Source organism: Manduca sexta, chromosome 22, assembly GCF_014839805.1.
Source record: "Manduca sexta isolate Smith_Timp_Sample1 chromosome 22, JHU_Msex_v1.0, whole genome shotgun sequence".
Classification (NCBI taxonomy): Eukaryota; Metazoa; Arthropoda; class Insecta; order Lepidoptera; family Sphingidae; genus Manduca; species Manduca sexta.
In genome coordinates, this window is record NC_051136.1 from 15,932,058 (window position 1) to 15,956,902 (window position 24,845).

At 33.0% G+C, this 24,845-nt stretch overlaps 1 protein-coding gene across 2 annotated transcripts; it reads right to left on the bottom strand.

The window, feature by feature from the left end:
* Positions 1-323: 323 nt before the first annotated feature.
* Positions 324-24,731, bottom strand: LOC115448637 (proton-coupled amino acid transporter-like protein CG1139). 2 transcript variants are annotated; one of them, XM_030176129.2, is made up of 9 exons: positions 24,609-24,731; positions 14,482-14,607; positions 10,980-11,130; positions 8,458-8,579; positions 6,026-6,110; positions 3,989-4,233; positions 2,774-2,986; positions 685-854; positions 324-574 (listed from the first exon to the last, which is right to left on the bottom strand). In XM_030176129.2, the coding sequence occupies exons 1-9, from the start codon at positions 24,638-24,640 to the stop codon at positions 330-332; spliced, it is 1,389 nt and encodes a 462-aa protein (XP_030031989.2). In that variant the 5' UTR covers positions 24,641-24,731; the 3' UTR covers positions 324-329. The 2 variants fall into 2 exon arrangements, with proteins under 2 accessions (XP_030031989.2, XP_030031990.2); XM_030176130.2 differs by lacking the exon at positions 24,609-24,731 and adding an exon at positions 16,918-17,002.
* Between the last annotated feature and the right edge of the window lie 114 nt (positions 24,732-24,845).

The following is a 24,845-nucleotide window of genomic DNA, read 5'->3' on the forward strand; positions in this document are numbered from 1 at the left end:
GGCTCAAGAAGCGCAAAGCGTAGCACGTTTCACGACATATTTAGATCTCTATCGTGGATAGGAAATGCTGTAGATTTGTAACTTTTCCTGTTTACACATACAATGTCTTTTTTTATTGCAAGATAAAGTAGCAAAGGCTGTTTTGCATGATGCAATTCTTACACCTTACCTTAGATATTATTTATGCCACTACCATCGATGCCGGTACAAATTCATTGCTATTGCGCGAATATTTGTATTCTTAATTACAATGGCTGGCCAATTGTGTTTTGATATAGTTTTTTTTAACAATTAACAGTAGGCAAGCTTAAGCAAAACAAAAAACGAACTTATCTCGTATATTTGGCAACAATTTCGCTAATCGCGGAGTAACACCCAGATAACAGCACAACAAAATAAAACAATAACAATAGAAAGTTCTTCCACAGTATGATGCCGCAGGGTCCCAGCCCTCTGTGCCATTTGTGGACTGTTTCCACGACCACCGGGATCAGGAGACCCAGTGTGGAGAAGAATATGGCTCCCACCAGTCCGATGAGAAGCTCTAAGTCCGGAACTGCTGCGGCCAGCACAACTGAAAGCAAAGAAATGTAAATCTATTTTTAGCGACTGTCGTGTCTAGAAATTAGGAAACCTGAGATCTTCAGTTTGATTCCCAGGTAGGGTGTTTGCTTGTGAACTCACCAGTTAAAATAACGCTGATAGTCCTCATTCCTATTTGGCTGACATTGTGGTATCTCTTACTGAAATTTCCTCGAAGCCGCGTCCATATAATGTCCATTGGTGCGTACATTTGAAGACAATACGTGAAGAATACCGCTGTGGCTACCAACACTTTTGCCACCAGCGCCAATCTAAAAATAGACGATTTTGGAATTAATTCTAGAATTTGAGCCCGATATGGCGACAGGTACGCCCTTTATTATTCTCCATTATTTACCTCTAGGTATTGATTTCTTTCTGATATCGCAAAATATGCGAAAATATACAACATTAAACAGTCATATCTTTGATCGCATTGAATTTTACACGACTGGAAGAGACCGTATACCCGATTACCTATTTGATATAAGTTGATACCCCTTCACGCTCCTGCGAAAAAGGGACAGACCAACGAACCGGTGGACACACTAGTAATTCTATAATTTTTTTTTTAGATATGAACCCCTAAAAATAAATTGTCATCCAACCAGTCCGTATTCGATACCCTTACGAGGTTATCACTAATAACCAATACTACTAGTATTTGCCACCCTTAGATCGTCGTTTCTCCAATATCTTATACAATAAATTCAAATTATTAGCACTTAAAAGTATTCAAACTTTATCCATTAGTATCCATGTTTGTATAATCAAAATACGCCTCAAAATTAATAGCATTAATTAATTTTGAGTTTAATACAACTTAACATCTCAAACAGCACATTTTACGTTGAAGACGCCTTTTGACCTTGCTAATTTGCAAAGTTTTGCCGTAATTTCGTAAATTAATAAGTTTAGAGTTATAATTGACCTGTTCTTCCTTAAAGAAGATAAATATATTATTTATGAATGATCGATAAACGGTGGCAGCCATAACGTAAAAGAAGAAGAAGAATGATCGATTATTACCATACTTTGGATATATTTTTGGCTAACATTAGTTTAGATCATTAAAATTAAAACTATTTTTCGGATTTTGTCGCGGTGTTACAATTTTAGTTTTCTCTCGACGTTTCGAAGACTTTGCAGCATTCATGGTCACGGGAGGGACTGAGGTTGTTCATCCGCAAAGTCAAAGTTACAATATCTACCTACATTATACAAATTTTTAATTTTAATGTCTAACATTCGCGTAAACATAAGAAATCATTAGTTTAGAAGATATAGCCACAGTTATATAGTATATAAGTATTTCCTTATTCTAAAAACTTTGTTTTAGGAAATAGGAGCTCTGGGCGTGTTTTTGATAAATTCAAAGTTTTAGATATTATTCACTCAAAATTTGATGAACACCAAAGCGATTATAGTTTAAATTCCTTTATTCTTTTTTTGTGATCATAAAGGCGAAAATCAACTAAATGAAAGTTTCAGAGTTTTAAGATGAAATATTGCTTATAACACTTTTAAACTAAAAGTTTTTTATTATGACGATAAAGAACTTCAGTGAAATATAAATTTACCTAATTACCTTAAGTATCTCTTTTCGCGCGGAATAATTGAAAATTGAGAGAAATTTTGTATAAAGTTTTTTATTTAAATTCGTAATTGATAGTCTAAGATTGTTTTCTGAATGCCAATAAAACTTACTTCTTATCTTATTTTCCTTCTTACTTATTTAAATGCGGAAGTTTGTGAAAATGTTTGGATGTTTGTTAGAAGTAAAAGCAGAAATAGCTAGACGGATTTGGACGAAATTTAGCACATTGGTAGAACATGTCTTAGATTAACACATAGCTTTTATATCCCAGTAATTTGCTCATGTGAAATAATGGATTTTTAATCTGCCTTTTAAGTAGATGACGCGTGAAGCATACAAATGGCGTTATGAATCGTTTTAAGGACTTTTGTAGAATGTAATACTTTTAACAAGGGTGAAGCCGTGAGCCACACCTAGTTCCTCATCATAATATGATCGTGCAACATTGTCGCATACTAGGCGCGTAGTTTTATCACGGGCAAAACAATTGTTACAAATAAAAAAATTAATACTCGAAATTGATCCGAAAACTTAGCAGTTCATAAACCTAGCACATTAATACTAATCTCATGTAGATTATGAGTGTATACTTACATTTCACCTTGAGGCAGATTCAAAGTAACACTTCCTTGTACAGTGTTACCATACTTCAAATAGCCGAATATTCCGACAATCCCGTAGACTACGGCTACAAAAATCATGGTGCTGTTTAAAACTCCGGGACATCCGAGAAAATGCTTCGGTTTTGCCATTTCGTTCTCGATTGGCATAACCACATTTATGCCTTCCATTGCAAATATTGCTGTACTGCAAAAAAATATTAGCTGTAAGACTAATTTATAAATCTTTTTCTTATTTGTACAAATTAAACATTATAGAGTCGTTATAACCTTATGTATTGAAACGTTGTGTTTACTTATAAGCTTGATTCACAATTAGTTTAGCACTATATTTAGCTATTCTATAACACAATTTAATAATGTGATAACAGTTGGTGAACCTAATAAAAAAAAAAAAAAAATGTTATGTAATTAATTTATAGGATATTTTAGGTTCTTAAATGCGAATATTTGTATTATTCGTATATTTAATCATGGATATTTAGGGCTTCTTTAAAAACTTCTGAGTAAATGCTACTCGATACATAAATGTATAAGCCGAACAAATACAACAGTCACACTCTAATCTACGCTCCAAAATAAATGATAATAAAATGAGTACTATTAACATTATTTGTTTATTGTTTTACACAATAAGTATTAAATAAAATTAATTTGAAACTGGTAAAACAGGCCCTTAAAATTGCGTTGAAAGAAATAGACGTGTAACTATTTAATTAGAGCTAGAATTTTTAATTAAAACTGAATGGTGAAAGTCGCATTCCTTGCTATGAAAAGTAAAATTAAATTCCAAAATAAGTACTAAAAATAATAAAAAGTAATACAATGTTAAGTTTTGAGGCTGTTTAAGAGGGAATCCATCTAAATTGGTATTTTTGATTTGACTTTACTAATACGTAGCTGTTTGAAAGAGGTAGTGTGTTCCGTTTGGAAATATTTACAGATTCTTTTGAGTAAATTTACACCTGTATATTTTGTGGAGTAGTGGCAATCACTACAAGATAACTTGCAGGTATTTCCATTAAATTTAACTGAAAATAAAACTTGGACCATAAGATTTTGCCTATTGACCAAATGAAACTGAATTTGTTAAGTTTCGAGAACTTTACGAGATTTTGTAATCTGTAAATATGTAGATAGTAGGTACATTAGAGCTCTTAGAACTTAAAAAAACTTTAATAAAACATACCTTAAAAACAAAGGCCATCTTGTCACTCCCGTGATCAGCTCAGCTTCGTTAGGCCAGGGTATGTCTTGGAATGTGTAGTAGCATGTGATGCCAAAGGTCAGCACCAGGCAGACATTGGCGAAAATCGAGAAAGGCACCAAGAATTTAAGATATCGGATCTGGGTTATAAGAATCAGAGGAACCAGGAGTATACCGCAGTATGCTTCTACGGACAGCTTATGTTCTGGGATGAAGTGGTCGAAAATCTAAAAACAAAAAATTCTGAGATGTATATGAAATAAAATGATATAATTTATTTGAACCTGTAAATGTTTATCCATTATGTAGATTTCGTCAATATTAACTCGGCTAACTGTAATGTATGATACAGAGAAAAAAAAATATTCTTGTTTAGAGCAGTTTATTTATATAAAGTCTTGGAGCGAAGACTATGCCAATTATAAGAATTATAATTTATTTCTTTGGTAGATTGAATGTTTGGTAGGTTTGTACATAAGTATTATTGTATCTTGGATAAAATATGAGGATATTAAACTTAGGAAGTCTTTTCATCTTTGCCATAGTATTTTGGTATTTATTTTCTAGGTCATTGAATATTTTATTATGTAATGCTTATTTATATAGGTAGCAGTTTAACAATGAATCTTAAATCCTGAAGTGTCTGATATAGATAAAACAACGTATTTTTTAAAAGATACAGCTTTACATTACATTAACTCACATTCGATATAACATTAACATAAAATTTACTAAAACATGAATACCAAATATCCGGTTAATATTCGTTATTTTTTCAAGCCACTATGTGATAAAAGCTTAAGCCTCTTCTAAACATTAGATAATCTGTAGACGTAAGAGCTTGCACTGGATCAAGTTAATACTGATAACGTGGTTGAATAGCTACATACTTTAAGTAAATAAGTTTTGCTAAGCCCGAAAATTTAGTCTATTTTGCGATACTAAGAATATCAGATTGATAATTTTATATAAAGTTGCAGTTATTCTGCATTAATCGTAATATTCATATTATGAACATAGAAACACGAGTTGTATGTTGCATTTTCAAAGTTCAAGGTCGAACAACAATAATTTTAATATACTAATATCTTGAAGCTATATTGAACCCAACACAAAAATTATCATCAAAATCCTATTTAATTTTGAGGAGTTCTCTTCTGCATTCTCGAAGACCATGGTCGTATATAAATGAAATTAAAACGTTGCTGTTCCAAATTTATACGAAATCGAACACAAAAATAATTATTTACAAAGAACAAAGAAAAATACAACGAATTGAGTTGCCATCTATGGTCGGTTAAAAATATGTTATTTGTTCTTTAAAAATAGTGAGATTCTATGATTTTTGTTCTGGTCCTACTGAATATTTTTTAGCTATTAACGTGTAGACAAAAATATAATATTAAAAAATCCTTGAATTATTTTCTTTGTTAAGGCACCTGTTTGCTAAAATCATATTCAAATAATTTTATTGACCGACATTCGAATACAATACAATGTTATCAAACTTTTTTGGAGTGTTGATATTAAATAAGGGTTAAATGTACCCGTTACTCATAGTTCCCAAAAAAAGTAGAGCTACGTAGAAATCCATTACATTGCAATCCATGCTCAGCATTTTGCAAACAGTACAAGCATATCCAGCTTTTTTTGATTTTTAATATCTAGTTCGAAAAAACTTTTTATCTAACCGTTCTCATTTTTAAAATGCAACAAAATAAGTAAGCAAAATCAAATATTGGTGTGGGTAAGGATGTTTTATCTAAGGGAACAGCTGACGTGAATAAAAAAAATCAACGAAGTCAACGAAAGACTTGCGCAACGCGAGGCCGCTGTAAACGCAAAGCTTATTCTAGGCAACGCCAAGACGTCTTTTAAGGTGGGCACTGACAAACTTTACTTCAGGCTTCCTTGATTATCTTGTACAGATATAATGGACACACTAACTTACAAAAAATTCCTACCACGCCATAGCGTGCTTATGTTGGTTGCCGGCAATTATATAAATAAAATACTTACATCTTTAAGCGAAGAGGCAATAAATATGACGTAGACACTAGTACCACCAAGGCATACGCCAGCCATCGCGGAATCCACGAAGTGTCTGCAAAAAGGTAAGTTATATATTATTTGAACCGCGTTAATCTTTATTAGTCAATATTGTATTGTTTTTATCGAAGTCAAACATTAAGGATTCAAAGAAAATCACTGATCGCTTGATGTGTTAATTTAAAACATATTAAAAATTTATAATAACAAATGCATCATAACATAGCGATTTGGAGGCCAATACCCCAAGTGAACTGATATGCTAAGTTGATAATTTGGGAACATGAGTGCCTTCGTAGAAAAATTCAGTTATAATAGTGAAAACAGACTGGCTGATCGAAGATTAAATCAGAACGTCTAGACATTAGAATTCCGCTCAACACCCAAACGCTTGGCCTATCAGTCAAACCAGTAATTGCCTTTGTTCAGTTAAAGATTCTAAGTGTCAATGCACTTTGAAAGCATTTGAAATTCACATTTTTCTTCTTTTGTTCATTATAATATTTTAGCTTTGCTTGCGTCTTCACAGTGTAAAAATATTTTTCAAGAATAGTGTTCAAACATGAAGTATCTAACCATCAGCTCTTTACTATCAAATTTAATGTACCCAGAAAAATGTAATGTTGAGAATTGCACCAAGATTTTATAACGCGTGAATTTGACTTTGTTTTTACGACCGGCTAATGTAGGTGTCAATCCTTTAGGAGGGATTTACTCCTGAGCATTTCGGTCCGATCCGGTAACCGAACCCAACACTTCCCATAACAGTCCATAGCTCATACAAAAAACTAAGGACTTGAGAAGTAGATCAAGAGGAAATAAACATTTACAATACACAAAATTCGTAAAATACTATTATCCTCGTGCCCATTTCTTAGGTCAAGATTGACTAATATCTTGCATCTCTTAGTAGATATGGTTTTCCCGGAATGGGATTATAAATGGCGTAATACTCGCGTTATTTGACTCATAATTGGAAATACCGGTAATCAAATATGGATACTAATTGGAGATATTTTGAATTCGACATGAGGAGAATATAATAAAATACATTATTTATGACGCAGGCGAAAAAAGTAGCACTTATGATACGTCAAAACAATTTATAAGAATAATAATTATTTTTAAATAACAACGAAAATCTCTTATATAACTACGGATATTTAAATATGTAAAAGGCGACCAGCATAAGTAGTATCATAGGCGATAAGTAGGAGAGAAGAGTCTACCATTGCCTAGTCTTCCCACAGGTTTAATTAATATAATGAAATGATTTTGTATTCCTTACATAATTATACTGAGGAGTTATCATATTTTTATGCACGTCTATTTTAAACATTACTTACTACATTATTAAAACTAATAAGGACCAAAAATTTATATGTTATAATATAAAATGTAGCAAAAACACTGGCACTTACATCTGTATCTCCTATTTGCTAAGATCAGATTTTTATGCATGTATAAACATTACATTTTATGAAGGGCAAATATGAATATCTATATATATAAAAATGAATTGCTGTTCGTTAGTCTCACTAAAACTCGAGAACGGCTGAACGGATTTATCTTATCTTGGTCTTGAATTATTCGTGGAGGTCTAGGGAAGGTTTAAAAGGTGAGAAAAATTCGAATAATTGCCGGGAAAATCCTCAAAACAGCATTTTTCTATTTCCCATACAAACGTTTTCTAACTAATACGTAGAGTCAATTTGTAATTTATTACCGCTGCATAAAGTTCAAATTCGCGTGCGCGTTGGAGGATCTAATATCGCGTTCTGAAACTCAACAAAAGTGAAAGTGAATCGCGAACGCGACAAAATTGTATAGTCTCAAAATACATACATAGTACATAAATAGTGGTCGGCTTCGAGAAACTCAATTTTAGCTAACTTCAGTTGTTAATATAATATATAACTCAAAGGTGACTGACAGTGATATATCAAGGAACAGCCCAAACCATTGGACGGATCGGGCTAAGACTTTACATGCATAAAGCTACTATGACGTAGGCATCCCCTAAGAAAGGATTTTGATAAATTCTACCCTTAAGGGGATAAAATAGGGGATGAAAGTTTGTATAAATGTTCTTAGATTTTCGACTGATTGAACTGAAATTATAGATTGGGGATAAAATTAGTTTGAACCTATAAGTACCGGGAAAATATGTAGCAAGACTTTTATCAAACAGTGGAATTTTATCCTGGAAAACACCTTCACGCGGGCGAAGCCGCGAGCAAAAGCTAGTACTATATATTTTCTTTCTGTTTTATCCTCATATAAGATACTAATCAAAATCCCCGAAATACGTCATGCGCGTGGAACAAAATATTAACAAATTGTTCTAGGAAAAACTATAAGAGGTGTTCCGATTATCACAAAATATATTTCTTGTATGTTACCTGACGTGTGTTGAGTATTTTCTTAATTTCTTAGGTCCTAACTTGAACACCCACTCACAGGTGTCTGTGTAGCTCATGGCAGCTGTTCTTGCTTCCTTACAAACTTCTCTGGAAGTTGATACCTGGGGACATTAGTAATAAATCATTTTCAGGACTACAAAAAGAATTGATGGATAAGAAACTTAGTTGAGTGATCTATAACTTATAAAATTCTATTAAGCGTAGGAATATGTGGCGATCAGTCACTCATTGAAATTACACGCCTTAGCCTACAGCGGTTATTGTTAGGTGCGAACCCCGCGCGGGCACAAAGTTTCACTGTTTGTGATTATGTAAAATAAAAAGCATTAAAGTAATAAACATTATATACTTACTAGAAAATAAGACTTTTATTATACGTGGAGTTTGTGAAGAGATGAAAACCTCATGAGCTCCACAAATTATTTACTCTTTACGACGTTTATAATTGCATTCTCTTTAGTGAGATATATGTATGTTAAAGTAAGTCGCTTAAAGGATTGGAAGTCCTATACTGTGACATAAGCAGCTCGTTCGGACAAATATTTTAGGGCAGTCACTGTAAATTACATGGCGACATAATTTTGACAAGTGACGAAACATTCAACATTTTTATTGGCCGAAACTATTGGTCTACCTAGTAATTCAAGTCTATAAAAACCTGATAATAGGAGATTCATGATTTTAAACACTTCTAAATCCTCATTATAATTCGATAAACATTTGGTATCGAGTTATTGTATTTAAATTCGAAACACGCACCACTATCGATATTGCCTAAGCGCGTGTGAAATTAGATCCACAGCTCTGTATTGTGATAGAGAGTCATATATCGCTTGTTATAGTTAATATTAGAAGCCAATATTACCATTGCTGAGCTTTTTAATAACGTTTATTATTGAAATCATATTATCTTTTATACTATCTTTAATAATCGTGATATTTAAGGTAGGTAGTATAAACGGATAGGTTATTTCATACCGCCTTCGGTGTCCCAAACTACCGGAATTTCAGCGAGTCTATGCCAGTTTACCCGCCACGCATAAATAGACAAGTTGTCTTATGAAAGGTAGCAAATGATAGGGAGAGCAACTTAATTGCGATAAGTCACAGTTTTGCTAGTGGAATATCATAATTTTCTATCTGCTCGAATAGCGACCACCGTATACAAGGTGTTAAAATCTGCCATAGAAGACTTTTTTTTTTTTTTTGGTTTCGCGGAGAAAGTCCCTTATTACTACCGCCCAGTCTTCGTGGGGGGCGACTGAGCGGTTATGCTGGGGTAACCGTGCCTTACGGCCCGGCGTTGAGCCGCCCGGATTTGATGGTGACCTTCGGGCGACCGCCGGGCCGAGTCCCTAACCCTATATACAACTTAACCTGAAAAAAATAAATAACACGTATATCATTGATTATATTACACGTATACACTACTGTTTTGCGTTCACTGTAAGTAATCAACACTTGAATTAAACTGGTTTTATGACAATAAGCTAACATAAACGTGTTACAAATTATCGTAAAAACAATACTATGAGACTTTATCTATGCATTAAAATCAAATATTTCTAAATAAAATAATATCAAATATACAAATTATAACCAATAAAAGACGTGCCTCCGTACAATCGTTAATACAAGACTAGGGTCTGGTTGTTTCAAATCTTTTCTAAGCTGAGAGTTATTAGTAATAGTTTACGCAGTCTACGATATGGAGGGAAGGAAAAATGAAATGTAATCAAATAGTGAAGGAAGGCGAGTCAATAAAGACGTGCTTTAGATTTTAATGATAATAGGTATCTAATAATATGCAAAACAATGTCTTATTTCATGACATCCGCATAAATTATGGAGTTTAAATGCTACATGAATAAAAATATTATATATTTATACCAATAAATTTATTTTTAGTTGGCACTATGTGATCGTAAATGGCTTCAATTGGAGAAATGTGCGATGACGTCACACGTTTCTTAATATCTTCTGTCATCCAAATTAACTTGTTTAGTGTTTGTTTTTTTCCTTAACCAATATTATTTATGAATTTTTGAACGTATAATATTGTATGAAACAACCCACACGCTCGCGTATGTTACCTATTACAGGAGAATAATACAAATTTATTAGATTGCTTGTACTAGTTACTTACGGTCTAGTACATACGATTCAAATTGGATTTTTTTGTAAAGTAATGGGGAATACTAATAAAATCAAAATGAACGGTCTTATGAATCTCATGGATGTAAATAACAGTCTGTTTGTTTGTGATGTTTTTTGCTAGGAAAATGGCTGAACAGATTTCGATGTAGGTTTTATTGTTGTGTTAACTGAATGTAATTAAATAAATGACACGCATTTAATGACACCGAGCGGTGAAACTCGGCAAGTCTCAGGAAACACTAATCTGTCTCTAGTCCGCAACGAAATTTATCAAAAAGGAAGATAGGTAAATATATATAGGGAGGAGTTGAAAATATAATTTTATAGTATAAAATTAAGTTTACCAGAATGTGCACGCAGTGTGTGGCTATCACTGCCACTAAAGCAGTTCCTATACATCCTGGGATCAGTCCTGTATTTCTGAAGGCAGCCGGCATGGCCAGGAAACCTGACCCAAGTGACGATTTGAGGAGATGGAAAAATGCTCCCAGAGTCCTGGAATGAGATAGTATTACTAATTATACTTATTTTGAAGGTAGACACATGTAAGTGTACAGTTTCCCAACGAGAATCGAAGCTAGGGCTTCCAAGTCCGAAACCCATATACAATTACAAGACAAATGGAATTAATGCGAGGTGCAAACCAAGAACTAAGTATACTAAATTTAGCTTACCTCAAATAGTTGAGATATTATTTTGAACTTATGTGCAGAGCTTAAACTATATAAACTATGCTATGTCTAATTTCCTTATCTATGAGAGCTAGACTTAGCTTCGTTTTTGGTCTGCAACCGGTATACAGCAGCACAAATAATATTAAAATTAATATCATTTGTTCGTATTATGTCAGACGTTACTTTGTTGAAGGCTAATCTAATTTATTCACAGCAATCCTTGCGCAGTATAACGTGAAATGCTGACAACCGCTCTTGTCCGTCCCAATTTTATCATCGTAACCAGTAACTTGGGATAATACGATCAACAACGTTTATTTTATTTGCTACATTATATTGGTAAAGAGTAACTCGCTATGTTCCAGAAATGTTTCTTAGATAAATTTATGACAATTATAAATATATTATATATATCAGCCTTATATACTGTGCCACTGTTGGGCACGGGCCTCCTCTACTGCTGAAAGGAATCAGGGCTTAGTCGACGCTGGCATAGAGCTGATTGGTAGACTTCACACACCCTCAAAATGCCCATAGATAACTTTTCAGGTATGTAATTTTCCTTACAATGTATTCGTTCACCGTTAAAACAAGCGACAATTAACAAAGAATATAAAAATATATTTTGCACAGTCAGTGGTGTGTGACCTTGGGATTCGAATTTGTGGGCATTCGTCTCGGCAGTCCGTTTCACACCCAACTAGGCTATCGTCGCTGAAAATGTCGAATGTGCTTATGAAAAGTATGCCCTGTTTTTAATTTTGGAAATCTATTCTTTTTAAAGAAATATTTACAGTTGACTATTTCACGTTTGCTTCAACTAAACAGCTAAGTGTTGTCATTGAAATTCTATAAAAACGAAATATTAATGGACTGTTACTAGAATTGTGTCGTATCTGATGCGACAAGACAGCGTTTACGCGGTTCTTTAGATGAAATTATTTTTCACAAAATCTGAATGCATAATAAAAGATAGTTGTGAAATATTTAGTATTAAAGTCAACAAATTTTGTTGTTATACGTTTTACCACGGGAATTAGAGACTTATTAAAACAGTTCAAATACGTATCATATTTACCAAAGAGAATAATTTAATTGGAGATAAACTTAAACATTATATTTAAATATAATGAAATTGTAACAGGCCGATGTATATATACTATAGATATTAAAGAAAGAATAAATTGGGGTCTCTATTGGAGCAATAGAAGACAAAATAACAGTTTAAAGTATTTTTGTCTGTCCGTATGTTTGTAGTTTCTGCACGCATCACGCAAAAACTACTTCATTGAGTTGAATGCAGTTTTTATGATGATACTAGAGATCTATCTTAAAATATAGGCTTCGTTTTATCCCGGGAAAACATAAAGTGGGAATTTTATCCCGGATTTATTTATTCACACGGGCGTAGCCGCGAACCAAAGCTAATTTTAATATATATTAGTGTATTCAGCCTTAAATTCGAATAAGCAAAAAGTTTAAATAAAGAATTATTGTTGAAAATTCGTTTTAAAGCTAAGCTTGCAAAAGGGGATGCAGTTCATCTTTTTTTCTCACGTCACGGCACAGTGACCCTACTGTACCTAATGGTAAGCAGCGTGAGGTCCAGATAGAGTGTCGACTGGCGATAAATGATTATCCCACGGCAAATGACGCAATTATGCCGGCCTTTTTGAAACCGGATGTACATAGGCTGATCCCGGAACGTGAAAAACTCAGGAGCACTATGAGTACTTTATGTATAGTCGTTAACCGGGTGGAAGCAACTTGAGGCTTAACGAAAATCTAATCTGCAGGGATTATAGAAGCATTCCAGATATTTTAAAACGTATCGAAATACCATGATACAATACTATGAAGGCAGCAAAGTCGTCAAAACGACGGGGGAAAATTTAAATGCAAAAAAAACAGCGACAAAATGCGAAAGCTACTTTAATTTCGATGTCTTACATTCGCGTAAACATGAGAAATCTTTTTAAAAAGATCTTTGTAATATCATAAAATTATATCATAGACAAAATTTCTTAAGCATAATGTTTTACATTTCTTAACGCTACTTTACAAGTTTACAAGATAAGTTTCGCATAGAAAACTTTATTTTTAATGTTTGAAAGGCTTCTTATAATTTTTTCGGGGCGTCTTTTAGCTGTGTAATTTGTTAGATTATATTTTATCACCGAAGCGTATTTAGTAAATTCAAAATATTTCTTAAAAAAGTATAGCTTCCAGATAATAAAAGTAAGGCATAAATTTCAAACAATTTGTTAGCATACAATTTAGTTAAATTACTATATTTTTATATCTAGTTATATAGCTTTTGATTGTATATCTGTCTTTTATTTATTTTTTTATTTTATTTAAATAAGGTTTTCCAACAGTACACGCATTTCTTGTTTATAACATAAAAGTAGTAAAGTCACATTCTGATGTGTATACTAATTATAAAAGTACACAACACTCACAGATTACTACGCAATGTTCATATTTTACAAAAATAAAAACAAAAGAAAGACAAATTAAAACCAAAATCTACCAACTAATAATTACTAAGCAAACATAACTACGATATATTATGTAGAGCCTTTTATAAATTTGTTCTTAATGCTGATTTATTATGTTTCGATTTATGAGGATACGCAATGATAGTAGAATTAGTTTAAGTTTTGGTTGAGGTGTTCTAATATTTTTTTCTTATTTATTTGTAATATAATCTGTCTTTACTTATTTTTAATAAGGTTTATCAACAGCACATATAACATTCAGTGCAATAAAACAATAAGGAACAGCACCTAATATATGTGCTACTAACAGGTGTATACAGCATTTACCACTGATAGCATTTTTTTTATTGCACTGAATGGCGAGACGAGCTTACCATTCGCCTGATGGTAAGCAAAACGACTGCTCATAAACAGTAGAAATACCATCCAACACGTTGAATTACAAAGTAATGTTTAGTATTTCACTGCGCTCGCCACTGGCTACAGTGTTCTTCAAACGGGAACCTAATCCGGACTCTCACATATGATAGACCAGTAAACCTTCCTACAGTGAAAGTTTTACAGAAACCATATTTTTTTTAAAAATTATAAAGCTGTCCATTTACAGATCAAACCATAGTTCCATTCACATCAAAAACACTCTCCCATTTTATATAACAATGATCACTTACGAAGTGGGGTGCGTAATATTCCGATGTTCAAAGGGGTCATATTCCTCTGGCTCCTCCACTCCTTTTCTATCGAGAGTCACAGTCGAGTGTGTGGTTGAATTCATATTATCCCGGCTGTCAGCCACTCTGAAATAATACACAGGTTCACGCCTTTTATACGCATAGGGGTAGGTAGAGGTGCAACTAGGCGAGTCTATCGTGATTTCGGACACAAATTTCGACTCTGAGTTTATACTGAGCAATAAATAAAATCACTTTACCCGAGCTGGGTATCGAAATAGAGACCTTAACGCGGCAATTAAAATTATATAGCGGATAAACATTGACTTTCACAACGAAACCTCTTCAATTCAATTGAATACGAATTCTAGTTCAATTGGAAATGCTCTCGGCTCCAATTTCAAGTACCTACCTATACATATGTATAGGGGTTTGCGGTTTAAATATCAAGTTTTCCTTAGCTCTTAGGAACCATTCAACAAGGCAATCATTCCAATAATGGAATTTAAATATTAGCTTTTATTTTATTCATAAAATTTGTGGTACTAAATGTAAAATAGAGTTAAGATCTAAATATAAAGGAGCTTTTTCTAAAATTCGATGCCAGAAATAAAACTTCGATTTGATAATTGAGCATTAATAATAATATCAGCCCTGTATTATATACTTGCCCACTGCTGAGCACGGGCCTCCTCTACTTCTGAGAGGGATTAGGCCTTAGTCCATCACGCTGGTCTGGTGCGGATTACTGACATACATACTTATTATAGACGAACAAACTCTAGAGGTAAAAAATAATTAAAAAATAACTGCCAGTTGTGACATTCCTAAAGAGTTGAAGCCAGACAAATATAAAAATGTGCCGGTTCACAAAAAAAGGGGCAATCTCACGTAGAAGTGAAACAGGGCACAAAACGAGCCGTAAAGGGAATTTGTATTCCTTTACAGTAAAGCATAAAATGTAATGAACAAAATAATAAAGGTATACTTTGGCCACCGGCTTCTTGGCGAAAACGTAAACAAATATTTACTAATTTATATTTTTATACTATAATATAAAGTTGAAGAGTTTGTTTGTTTGAACACGCTAATCTCAGGAACCACTGACCTACCGCATCGAAAAAGTATTTTAGTGTTGGATAACCTATTTATCGACGAAGGTTATAAGTTAAGATTACACTATGTTCAATAGGAGCGGAGCATCTACGAAAATGTTGTTAAAACTGCAAAATTTATTCCTTTTAAGACCTTCAGTTGCGTTCGCTGAGTACACGATTAAAGTTACGCAACAATCATGTATGACTGAATTTCTCCTTTTAAGAGATCTAAAATACGTAATATGATAAAACGAAGTCTTCCGCCGCATCTGTCTATCTGAACGCGATACACTCAAAAACTACCCAACAGATTTCGATCAAATTTGGTATGGGTATAGTTTGACACCCTAGGAAGGACATAAGCTACTTTTCTATTCCGGCATATTTATGCCGAAAAATCACGGGCGAAACCGCGGGCAAAAGCTAGATATTTTGGGGGGGCCGTGGGAATTTTTATTTTAGGCAGTGGAGTGGCATGGCAATAAACACTTGGCACCCGTGCTGTAGAGCATATTATACGAATGAGTACAATTACCTACTTAGCACGGTTTTAAAAAAATGTGGAATGATACTAGTAATGAACCAATGTACTTAAAACAATAGGTATAATTATATTTATAATTAGGTACGTATTTGTTTACATACACAACACAACTCCGATGATTGATGTAAACACATACAGTTGCGAATGAAAAATTAATAATTTCTCGACTAACGCGTACCAACGAGTTGTTTGGGTGTCCTCACGAAATTTCATTACCATTTCGGTAGCAACGATTAATAATTAATGTATTCTGTAGATTATGTTACATATTAAAGCAGAAATAGGTATATTTCAACAATATCTCGTGCTGAAAATAAATTTTTAATTTGAATATGATAAATTATACTTAATACTTTGTTCAGAGATGTTAAATAAAGTCTAAAGTTAGATTAAACATTTAGTAAAATTATGGTTTTCATTGAAGACATTTCATATTTATCTTTTAAGAAGCATTTTAGTTTGATATATTTGTCATTACTAGACCTGCGTGGTGGATTATGGCTTAAACTATTTTAATAGTCTAGGCGGGGCGCACACCTCTGACTTTTCTAATATATTTGTATTCTTTGTGAATTATCGCTTGCTGTAACTGTGAAGGAAAACATTGAGAGGAAACCTGCGTACCTTAGAAGTTCCTTATAGAAATTGAAGGGTGTGTGAAGTGTGAGGCCTAATCCCTCTCAGTAGTAGAGGAGGCCCGTGCCCAGCAGTGGAAAAGTTCACAATACATAATACACAGCTGATGTCATTAAAACAATCCTGTTAATGAAATGTGTTATTACGTTTGCTGCTCGCCTGTCCAGCCAAGCATGAAGATGTGCGTGAGAGAATCTGAACAATTGCTACAAAAATTCACAATTGTAACTGAGATTCCGGTTTTGTACTAATTAAATCTATAAAAACAATTTTTAAATGCTCTTTGATGTTGTTCTGAACGGTACTTAATTGATCTGTTTTGACATATCGAAGTCAGAATTTCTTAGAATTGGTAAATGTAAAATATAAGATTGCTTGGTATTCCTTTGGTAGATTATTTTCATACATAATAAATAATTGTAAAAAGATGTGTATCTCAAGATGCTGAATTACTACTAATATTTAAATGTCATTTGAATAAGGTTGAATATATTGGATTCAAACATAACTCCTTTATATGTAAAGATCTATTTCCAGCCGTATGATTACAAGGTTGATATAAGAAATGGAATTATAAATTTAGTATTATATTTGTATTAGTTGGAGACAGTGATGAATGATTCAATAGATAGGGATTAGAGATAATAAATCAAATTGGTGCCACATAAATATTTTGTTTTATTTAAACGAAAGCGGGCAATTCCCCGTTAAAAAAATATATTCCATTTTCGTTTTGTACCTTATTCCTTTAAGATTCCTTGTGATAATATTTTGTGTGGAAGAAGAAGGTAACTGTGGCGTTAAAGCGTTTTAGAAGATGGCATTATAATGAATAAGCCCATGATTTGAATTGCCAGGCAAAAAAACAACTTTTCGAATTTGAGTTTAGCTTGGTATCACATCCTCACCTACCAGACCAGTATCAGATCCCCAAAAATATGTAGAACTAGCCATACAACGTGTGAGGTTAACAAATTGAGTTCATCTAAACGCGTAACAACCATCATATATGTTGCTAAAGTAATAACTAGCTAACCAACTATTCATTTGAATGATCAATCGTCTTAACCGGGCTAGATGGCCACCCAAGGGCTAATGACTCTTACCGATTGATGTCCCGGGGCTGATGTTCCTCCAAGCAATTACTAGACTGCCTGTCACCCAGTAAATTACCCGTGGCACGAGTTTGCATTCTTCATAGCAAATAAGAACACACGCATTTATAACTAGCGTTTGCTCGTGGCTTTACTTATCATTTTCAATAACCGATCTCAATGTTTTTTTTTGATTTATCTCAAAATGTGACTAATTAGCACAAAGTTATTTTAATGCTAACAAATGAGTTGATTTAATTCGTTTATTTTTGGAATCGGATTGAAGATTGGAACAATAAGAACAAAGTATCGACGACTCTATGGTTTTTGTAGAATGCTTATAGTTAATTAGCTGGCGTAATAAGTTTATTGTCAGTAGATTTATAGTTGTCGAAATTATCAGTTATTTTCAATATACGATCCTAATCGCTTCTTTCGATCTATCGTGAAAATGAACCAATCGGAACAAAGTTTTTTTGAAATGTTACAAATGCCCTATTTTCATTGGTTTATTCTCCAGATTGAATTGAATATTAAGATTCAGATTGTTTATTAAATATTACCGTTATTGGGTTGTCAGTATGCCATTTCCATTAAACTCCTTTGTCCATTTGTTACATTTATCTTCTAATGGAAAATTTATAATTAAACTGGTACACAGTTTCTCTGAGAAATTAATGATCGGTCTAGATAATATCTTCTAGGATCATAGAGCTAGGCTTAAATAATGATATAGTTACAAGACAAAGTGTGATTATAATTTTTATACATATTGTTTCGCTGTTTTTTTGCTATGATTAGACAAAGTCTAATTTTCTTTATGGATCAATGATAAAGTCATCACGAACACGTTTAGCTGTCATTACGCAGAAGTTGCTATGAGTTGAAGCAACAAGTTCATTGCGGAAAATCACTAACTGTATTTTTTATTGTTTAAAAATAGTTGAGGTCGTATTTTTTAGGTTCTCTTGTTATAATTAAATGTACCATTTGTTTTTTGTAGTTCAGATTAAGGAACAATATGCTAAATAGCTTCAAGAAACAACGTTCGGAAGATAATTTAGCTATACGTTATTTAAATCTATAGCAACCACAGTGTAATTGTTTGTGTTCTTCGTCCTATGTTCTCTTAGTAGGCTCCACTACTTCATTAATGATTTTAGCATTGCCAATTATCACGAAATAATTCCACCCGGAGTTAAAGTGTTCTTCCTTGTGACTTATTTTAGTAAGCACTTGATAGAAAGAAAGAATAATAACAAAGTGCAACAAAACATATTTCATATCCCAATCGTGACACTTAGGTGGCCATCTCAGCATAAGTCTTTATGATAATCAAATTACAGCACTGGATTTCAGTAGTCATTTTAATTGACGTAGGGAAGCTAAATCGGCCATAAACCACAGCAAATATTACATAAAAATATGTATATTTTTATATCAGCGCTTTATCATATACTGTTTTAACTGCTGGGCGCGATCTCCTCTATTACTGAGGCCTTAGTCCACCACGCTGGCCTAGTGCGGATTGGTAGATTCACACAATCTCAAAATTCTTATAGAAATCGGTAAAATATTTACTACTACTTACATTTAGTTTCTACAGTTAAAATAACTTTAATATTCATAATAATAACGTAACATTTCTATCTACTTTGTAATATTGTAAACTCGTCCGCTATAATTAACTTTTCTTTATACACAAGTTTTGGGTTGCGATTAGAAGTAAGCATATTTTGTAATCAATAATTGGTGTATTTTTAGTTGTAACCTGTTTTGTGTTAAATAAATAAATAAATAAAAATAAATAAATAAATAAATTTCTAAGGTATGCATGTTTCCTCACGATATTTTCCTTTACCGTTAAAGCAAGCGATAATTCATAAAGAATACACCCATAATTTTTAGAAAATGTCAGAGGTGCCTTGGGTTTTTCCTCGGACACCTTCGGACCTTCGGACATACGTCTCGGCAGTTCGTTCCACACCCAATTAAACTATCGCCGTTATAAATGTTATAATCCTACTAATATAATGCGAAAGTGTGTGAGGATGGATGTATGTATGTTTGTTCCTCTTTCACGAATAAACTACTGAACTGATTTAGATGAAACTTTACAGTGATATTGGCTGTACATCAAAATAACACATAGGCTACAAGTTATTATGATTTTGTGTAATTTAGTTACAATATTAAGATACCTATATATCAAGTAAGTCGGAAAAAAAAATATCCCGAAAACGCCTTCACGCGGGTGAACCCGCGAGCAAAAGCTAGTATTATACAAATATTTGATATGCAAGTATTGATTCCACACCTTTGTTTATCAATCTTGGGGTTTGAAACCCCTTAAGCAAGGTTCGTCCGCAAACACCCGAGTGACACAAGCGTGTAAACACATGTGTCTGACTACCCTTCAGTCATAAAGGTGTAATTGTATGTAAATAACATAACGAGCTACATGTTTGTGTCGACCTTGGAGTATAAATATTACAAATGACATACTTAAAATGTATGAGCGCAGGTATTTCGTTCTAAGTCATGTTATACTTAAGATTATCTGTCTTTAAGGAACTCGTATCATCTTGTATGTTCATTACTTCGTAAGGATTTTATCATAAGTGAAACATGGGGTATCTCTAAGAACAACTTAAATATTATTAAGTACGAATTTTGAGTAGAAATTACATCTTTGGTACTTAACTCACGCCTACCAATTTTTATTTGTATTTATTTTTTATTTGGTGTGCATTATGCCTTGCAGACGTAGTTGTATTGCGGTACTGCAATGCTGAAGTCTCAGGTTCGATTCTCGGATCGGGAAAAGTGATATCAGGTGTTTCTATTCAGTATCAGCCTGGAGTTTAGAACTTGTGCCCCGTATAGTTATAGGTTCGCCTTCTATCACACCATGGGAAGGAATACACACGGCGTAAAGTGGCTGCACTAGATGCGCCTCTGCCTACTCTTTCAGGGATAAAAGGCGAGAGCGTATGTGCGTAGATTATGATTTTATTTGAAACCTATAGATGTATGTCCCTCGGGAACAGATTTACGATTTTTTACGTAATTTATCATGCTGTTCCAAGGCACGATGCTGGGCTATTATTCCTTTTAGCGCCAGCAATTTATTTAAAAATAATTTATAATCATAGAAAGATTCTATAAATATTACAGAAGATGCTACATTGAAGGTAAGATTAATATTAATATATACATAATTGGTATTTCTGAACAACTTAACGATTTTAATTAATCTATAGATACTTTAACGATTACTATTGTCAATATGTTGAATTAAACTGATATTACTGAAAGCCGTCTCAGTTGCTCGAATATATTGATAATATTAACGTGACCATGAAGGCTGCAAAGTCTTCGAAACGTCGGAAGAAAATAAAATACTAACACCGCGATAGAATCCGAAAATTAGTTTGATTTCAATATTAACTCTCTATTATATACTATCCCACTGTTGGGCACGGGCCTTCTCTACTACTGAGAGATTAGGCCTTAGTCCACCACACTGGCCTAACACGATTTGGTAGACTTAACATACCCTCAAAATTCTTATAGAAAATTCCTCAGGTATGCAGGTTTCCTCACGACGTTTTCTTTACCGTTAAAGTAAGCGATTTACAAAGAATACACAAATCATTTTAGAAAGATAAGAGATAAGAGATGCATGACCTTGGGTTTTGTACTTGCAGACATTCGTCTCGGTAGTCCGTTCCACTTCCTACTAGGCTATCGGCATTTAACATATTATCACACTTGAATTGGATATTATAAGTTGTTTATTAAATTCAAACAATTTCTCAAAACATGGGCGTGTGAATTGATGTAATTCTTTTATGTCTGTTATGTAAATATTATGCGCTGATGATTACAAAACACTATATTTGAAATACTATGGAATGCACCGTCGTATAAAATTAATATCCGTTGGTTAGGAATATTAGCCGATACGAAACTAATCAACCTCTAATAAAAAATAATAATAACTAATTAAAACATTACTGATGTGTCATATTCTTCCTTCTTATAATAATTAGAAATTTACTTTTTGTACTCCTAGTTAAGTAACGAACAAAGCAACTAACACCACTTTTATGATTAAAAAAATACTACGAATTGCATGATCCTATAAATCTAGGCCACTTTCTATTAATCTGAAGTCAGGGCTCTACAGTGACGTCACCAACCCATCAGGCTTGAATTACTACGTCAACAAGGCGGATTGTAACGTGAGATATGGATTAGACAACAATAGATAGAAAAGATATAAAGAGCGCTGTGCAAACAATCAGTGTAAACTAATCCTTAAGGGGCTTACGATACAGCGATTTATATAATAATAATAATATCAGCCCTGTATTATATACTGTCCCACTGTTGGCACGGGCCTACTCTACTACTAAGAGGGATTAGACCTTAGTCCACCACGCTGGCCTAGTGCGGATTGATAGACTTCACATACCCTCGAAATTCCTATAGAGAACTTTTAGGTATGCAGGTTTTTTCACGATATTTTCCTTCACCGTTATATCGATTTATTTTATTTATTTATTTAAACTCTTTAAACATTAAGGGGTCTTATAGGAAAGTCAAATATACAATAAAGAATATGAAAAAAGGAAGGACAAATGGCGGTTTTATCGCTGTCGGCGAATTATTTCAGACAGCCTTTGGATGGATTTAAATAACTAGGAAGGAATGAAACAAGGCGGCGAGCTATTTAGATTTTACGCCGTTCCTTTGGTTTTGAACCTGCGGACACTCCTCTCGGATGCCCGTTCTACTCCTAACTAGACAATCGCTGCTTTTTTAGAGAACATGCCTTTTTAAGTACAGAATGTAATAGAAATTTTAACTTGACTTATGATTCATATCACGTGAGATGGCAGGACCATTGAAAAATATATTGAGGAAAATATTCCATGTGATCGCATTCAATACCGATTTCTGACATGTAACAGGTATTATATTGTAATGAATTATGTTTATGGTTGATTTGGTGTCGGTACGTAAGTACATTAGGTGGCTACAGAAAACCAATGCTGTGTTTGCTTGTCATAACACAGCATTGGTTTGTTGAGATGGCCACCTAGTTGTCGCGGTTTTGACATAGAAATTAATTACTCAGTGGTTTTCTTCTTTATTTTTTTTTGTTTATAATATAGATATATACCGCGACAGTAAATTATTCTTTCTTTCTTTCTAAGAATGTGAATTGTGACGTAAAAATAATATTAAGAAACTTTAAAGTAAAACTCGTTTTCGGACTTGACTGCGGTTTTTTATTTTTTTCTTGAAGTTTCGAATAATTTGCAGTAACTGCTAGTTTTGTTTAATCTTGTATAAAATAGGATAGTTCTTCGGATGACCAATACTCTTTAAAACGTCGAGAAAAAAGAAAATATAATAAATCGCGATAAAATCTGAAAAATTGATATATTTCGATCTCAACATTGGAGTAAACATAAAAACATTAATTAAATTATTATCATAAGATTGTGATATTTGTCATTTCGCTTAATTTTACAACGATAAAAGAATGAGTCCAAACTTTATTTCTAATATGACAAGGTAAATATAACAAAAAAACAAACACCTTTTCCTGAATGAGTAGTCTAACGCATTACAAGTATACCCATACTTTAAAACTCCAATGACCCATTCTTATTAGAGTTCCATATGTGGAACTCTATCACATGTGATAGAGTCAATAAACCTATTGCCATAACGGAAAAATCCAATCAAAAGCGATTCAAATGTATACAAATCGCTAAACTCACACTGGTCCCGCAGGAATCGAGGAAAACTCATTATCACTCTCCAACCTGAGATTCGAACCCTGGACCAGGATGGTATCTTACCGTGCACGCAATACAACTACTCTAGCGAGGCACTCAAACATAACATTGTAAAACATAATATTATAAGCTAATGTTATCCCCAAAAAGGCATATTGAACTAAAAGGACATATGCTGTTATACAATTACATAAATAATACATTAACATAATGATTTCATTAGTAACTGCGATATCAAGAATATTTAATTTTCTTTTTGAACACTTTCCTATCTTATAATATCTAAAAGTATAAGTATACTATTCAATAATTTATAATCAGTATTATAGCTTATTTGAAATTATAATAAATTTTTAGTTCCTCTAAAAAATATATATGATGTATTTTGTGCATTAACCAATATAGCCTACATAAAGATAATTTTATAAGTTGCGGAGTTAAATATAAATTAAGTTATGTGTTACACACAAGTATATTAGTTGCAGATTATAATGTCTACACTTGATGTAATTATAATTAATAACACCTCTTATAGAATATAATTTTATTTTGTATATTTTGATTGAATTATTATTATCAATAGTAGCATTTATTTATATACAATTGTTAATGACATAAATAAAAAATAATGTCGTTATCATGTCAAATTAATAGGTACTTCGTTTAGATTTCATTTTCATTATATTACTATGATTGATGTCATAGAATATTTAACACAACTAGTTGCAAATAGTTACAAGTTATACAAATACTGTAAACAAGAGCCAATATTTTACTTCCACTTATTTGTCATTTTATAATATGATCTTACACTGAAATGACAAACTTTACTTACATAGGCCCTTTCTTATCAGATATGACACGAGAAACCTAAACAATGTAGTTATTAGTGTTTGATAACTATCTCTTATCACTCAAATAGAATAAATGATAACAGTACCTTAAATTATCCGTCACTTTCACAATTTCCATATTTACGTATTTACAATATTTATAAGTTACATTTTACAACTCAATACGTTCCTCTCTGCAACGGAATGAAGGAGTGAATGGTTGATATCTGAGGCAGGCTAAATCTTCATTATGGCGTATGGTGACCATGCGTCGAGAAGTGGCACAGGACTTTCCGCTACAACGAGCACGTGTGTTTTGACTGTGGTATGTTTGGAATTGTATC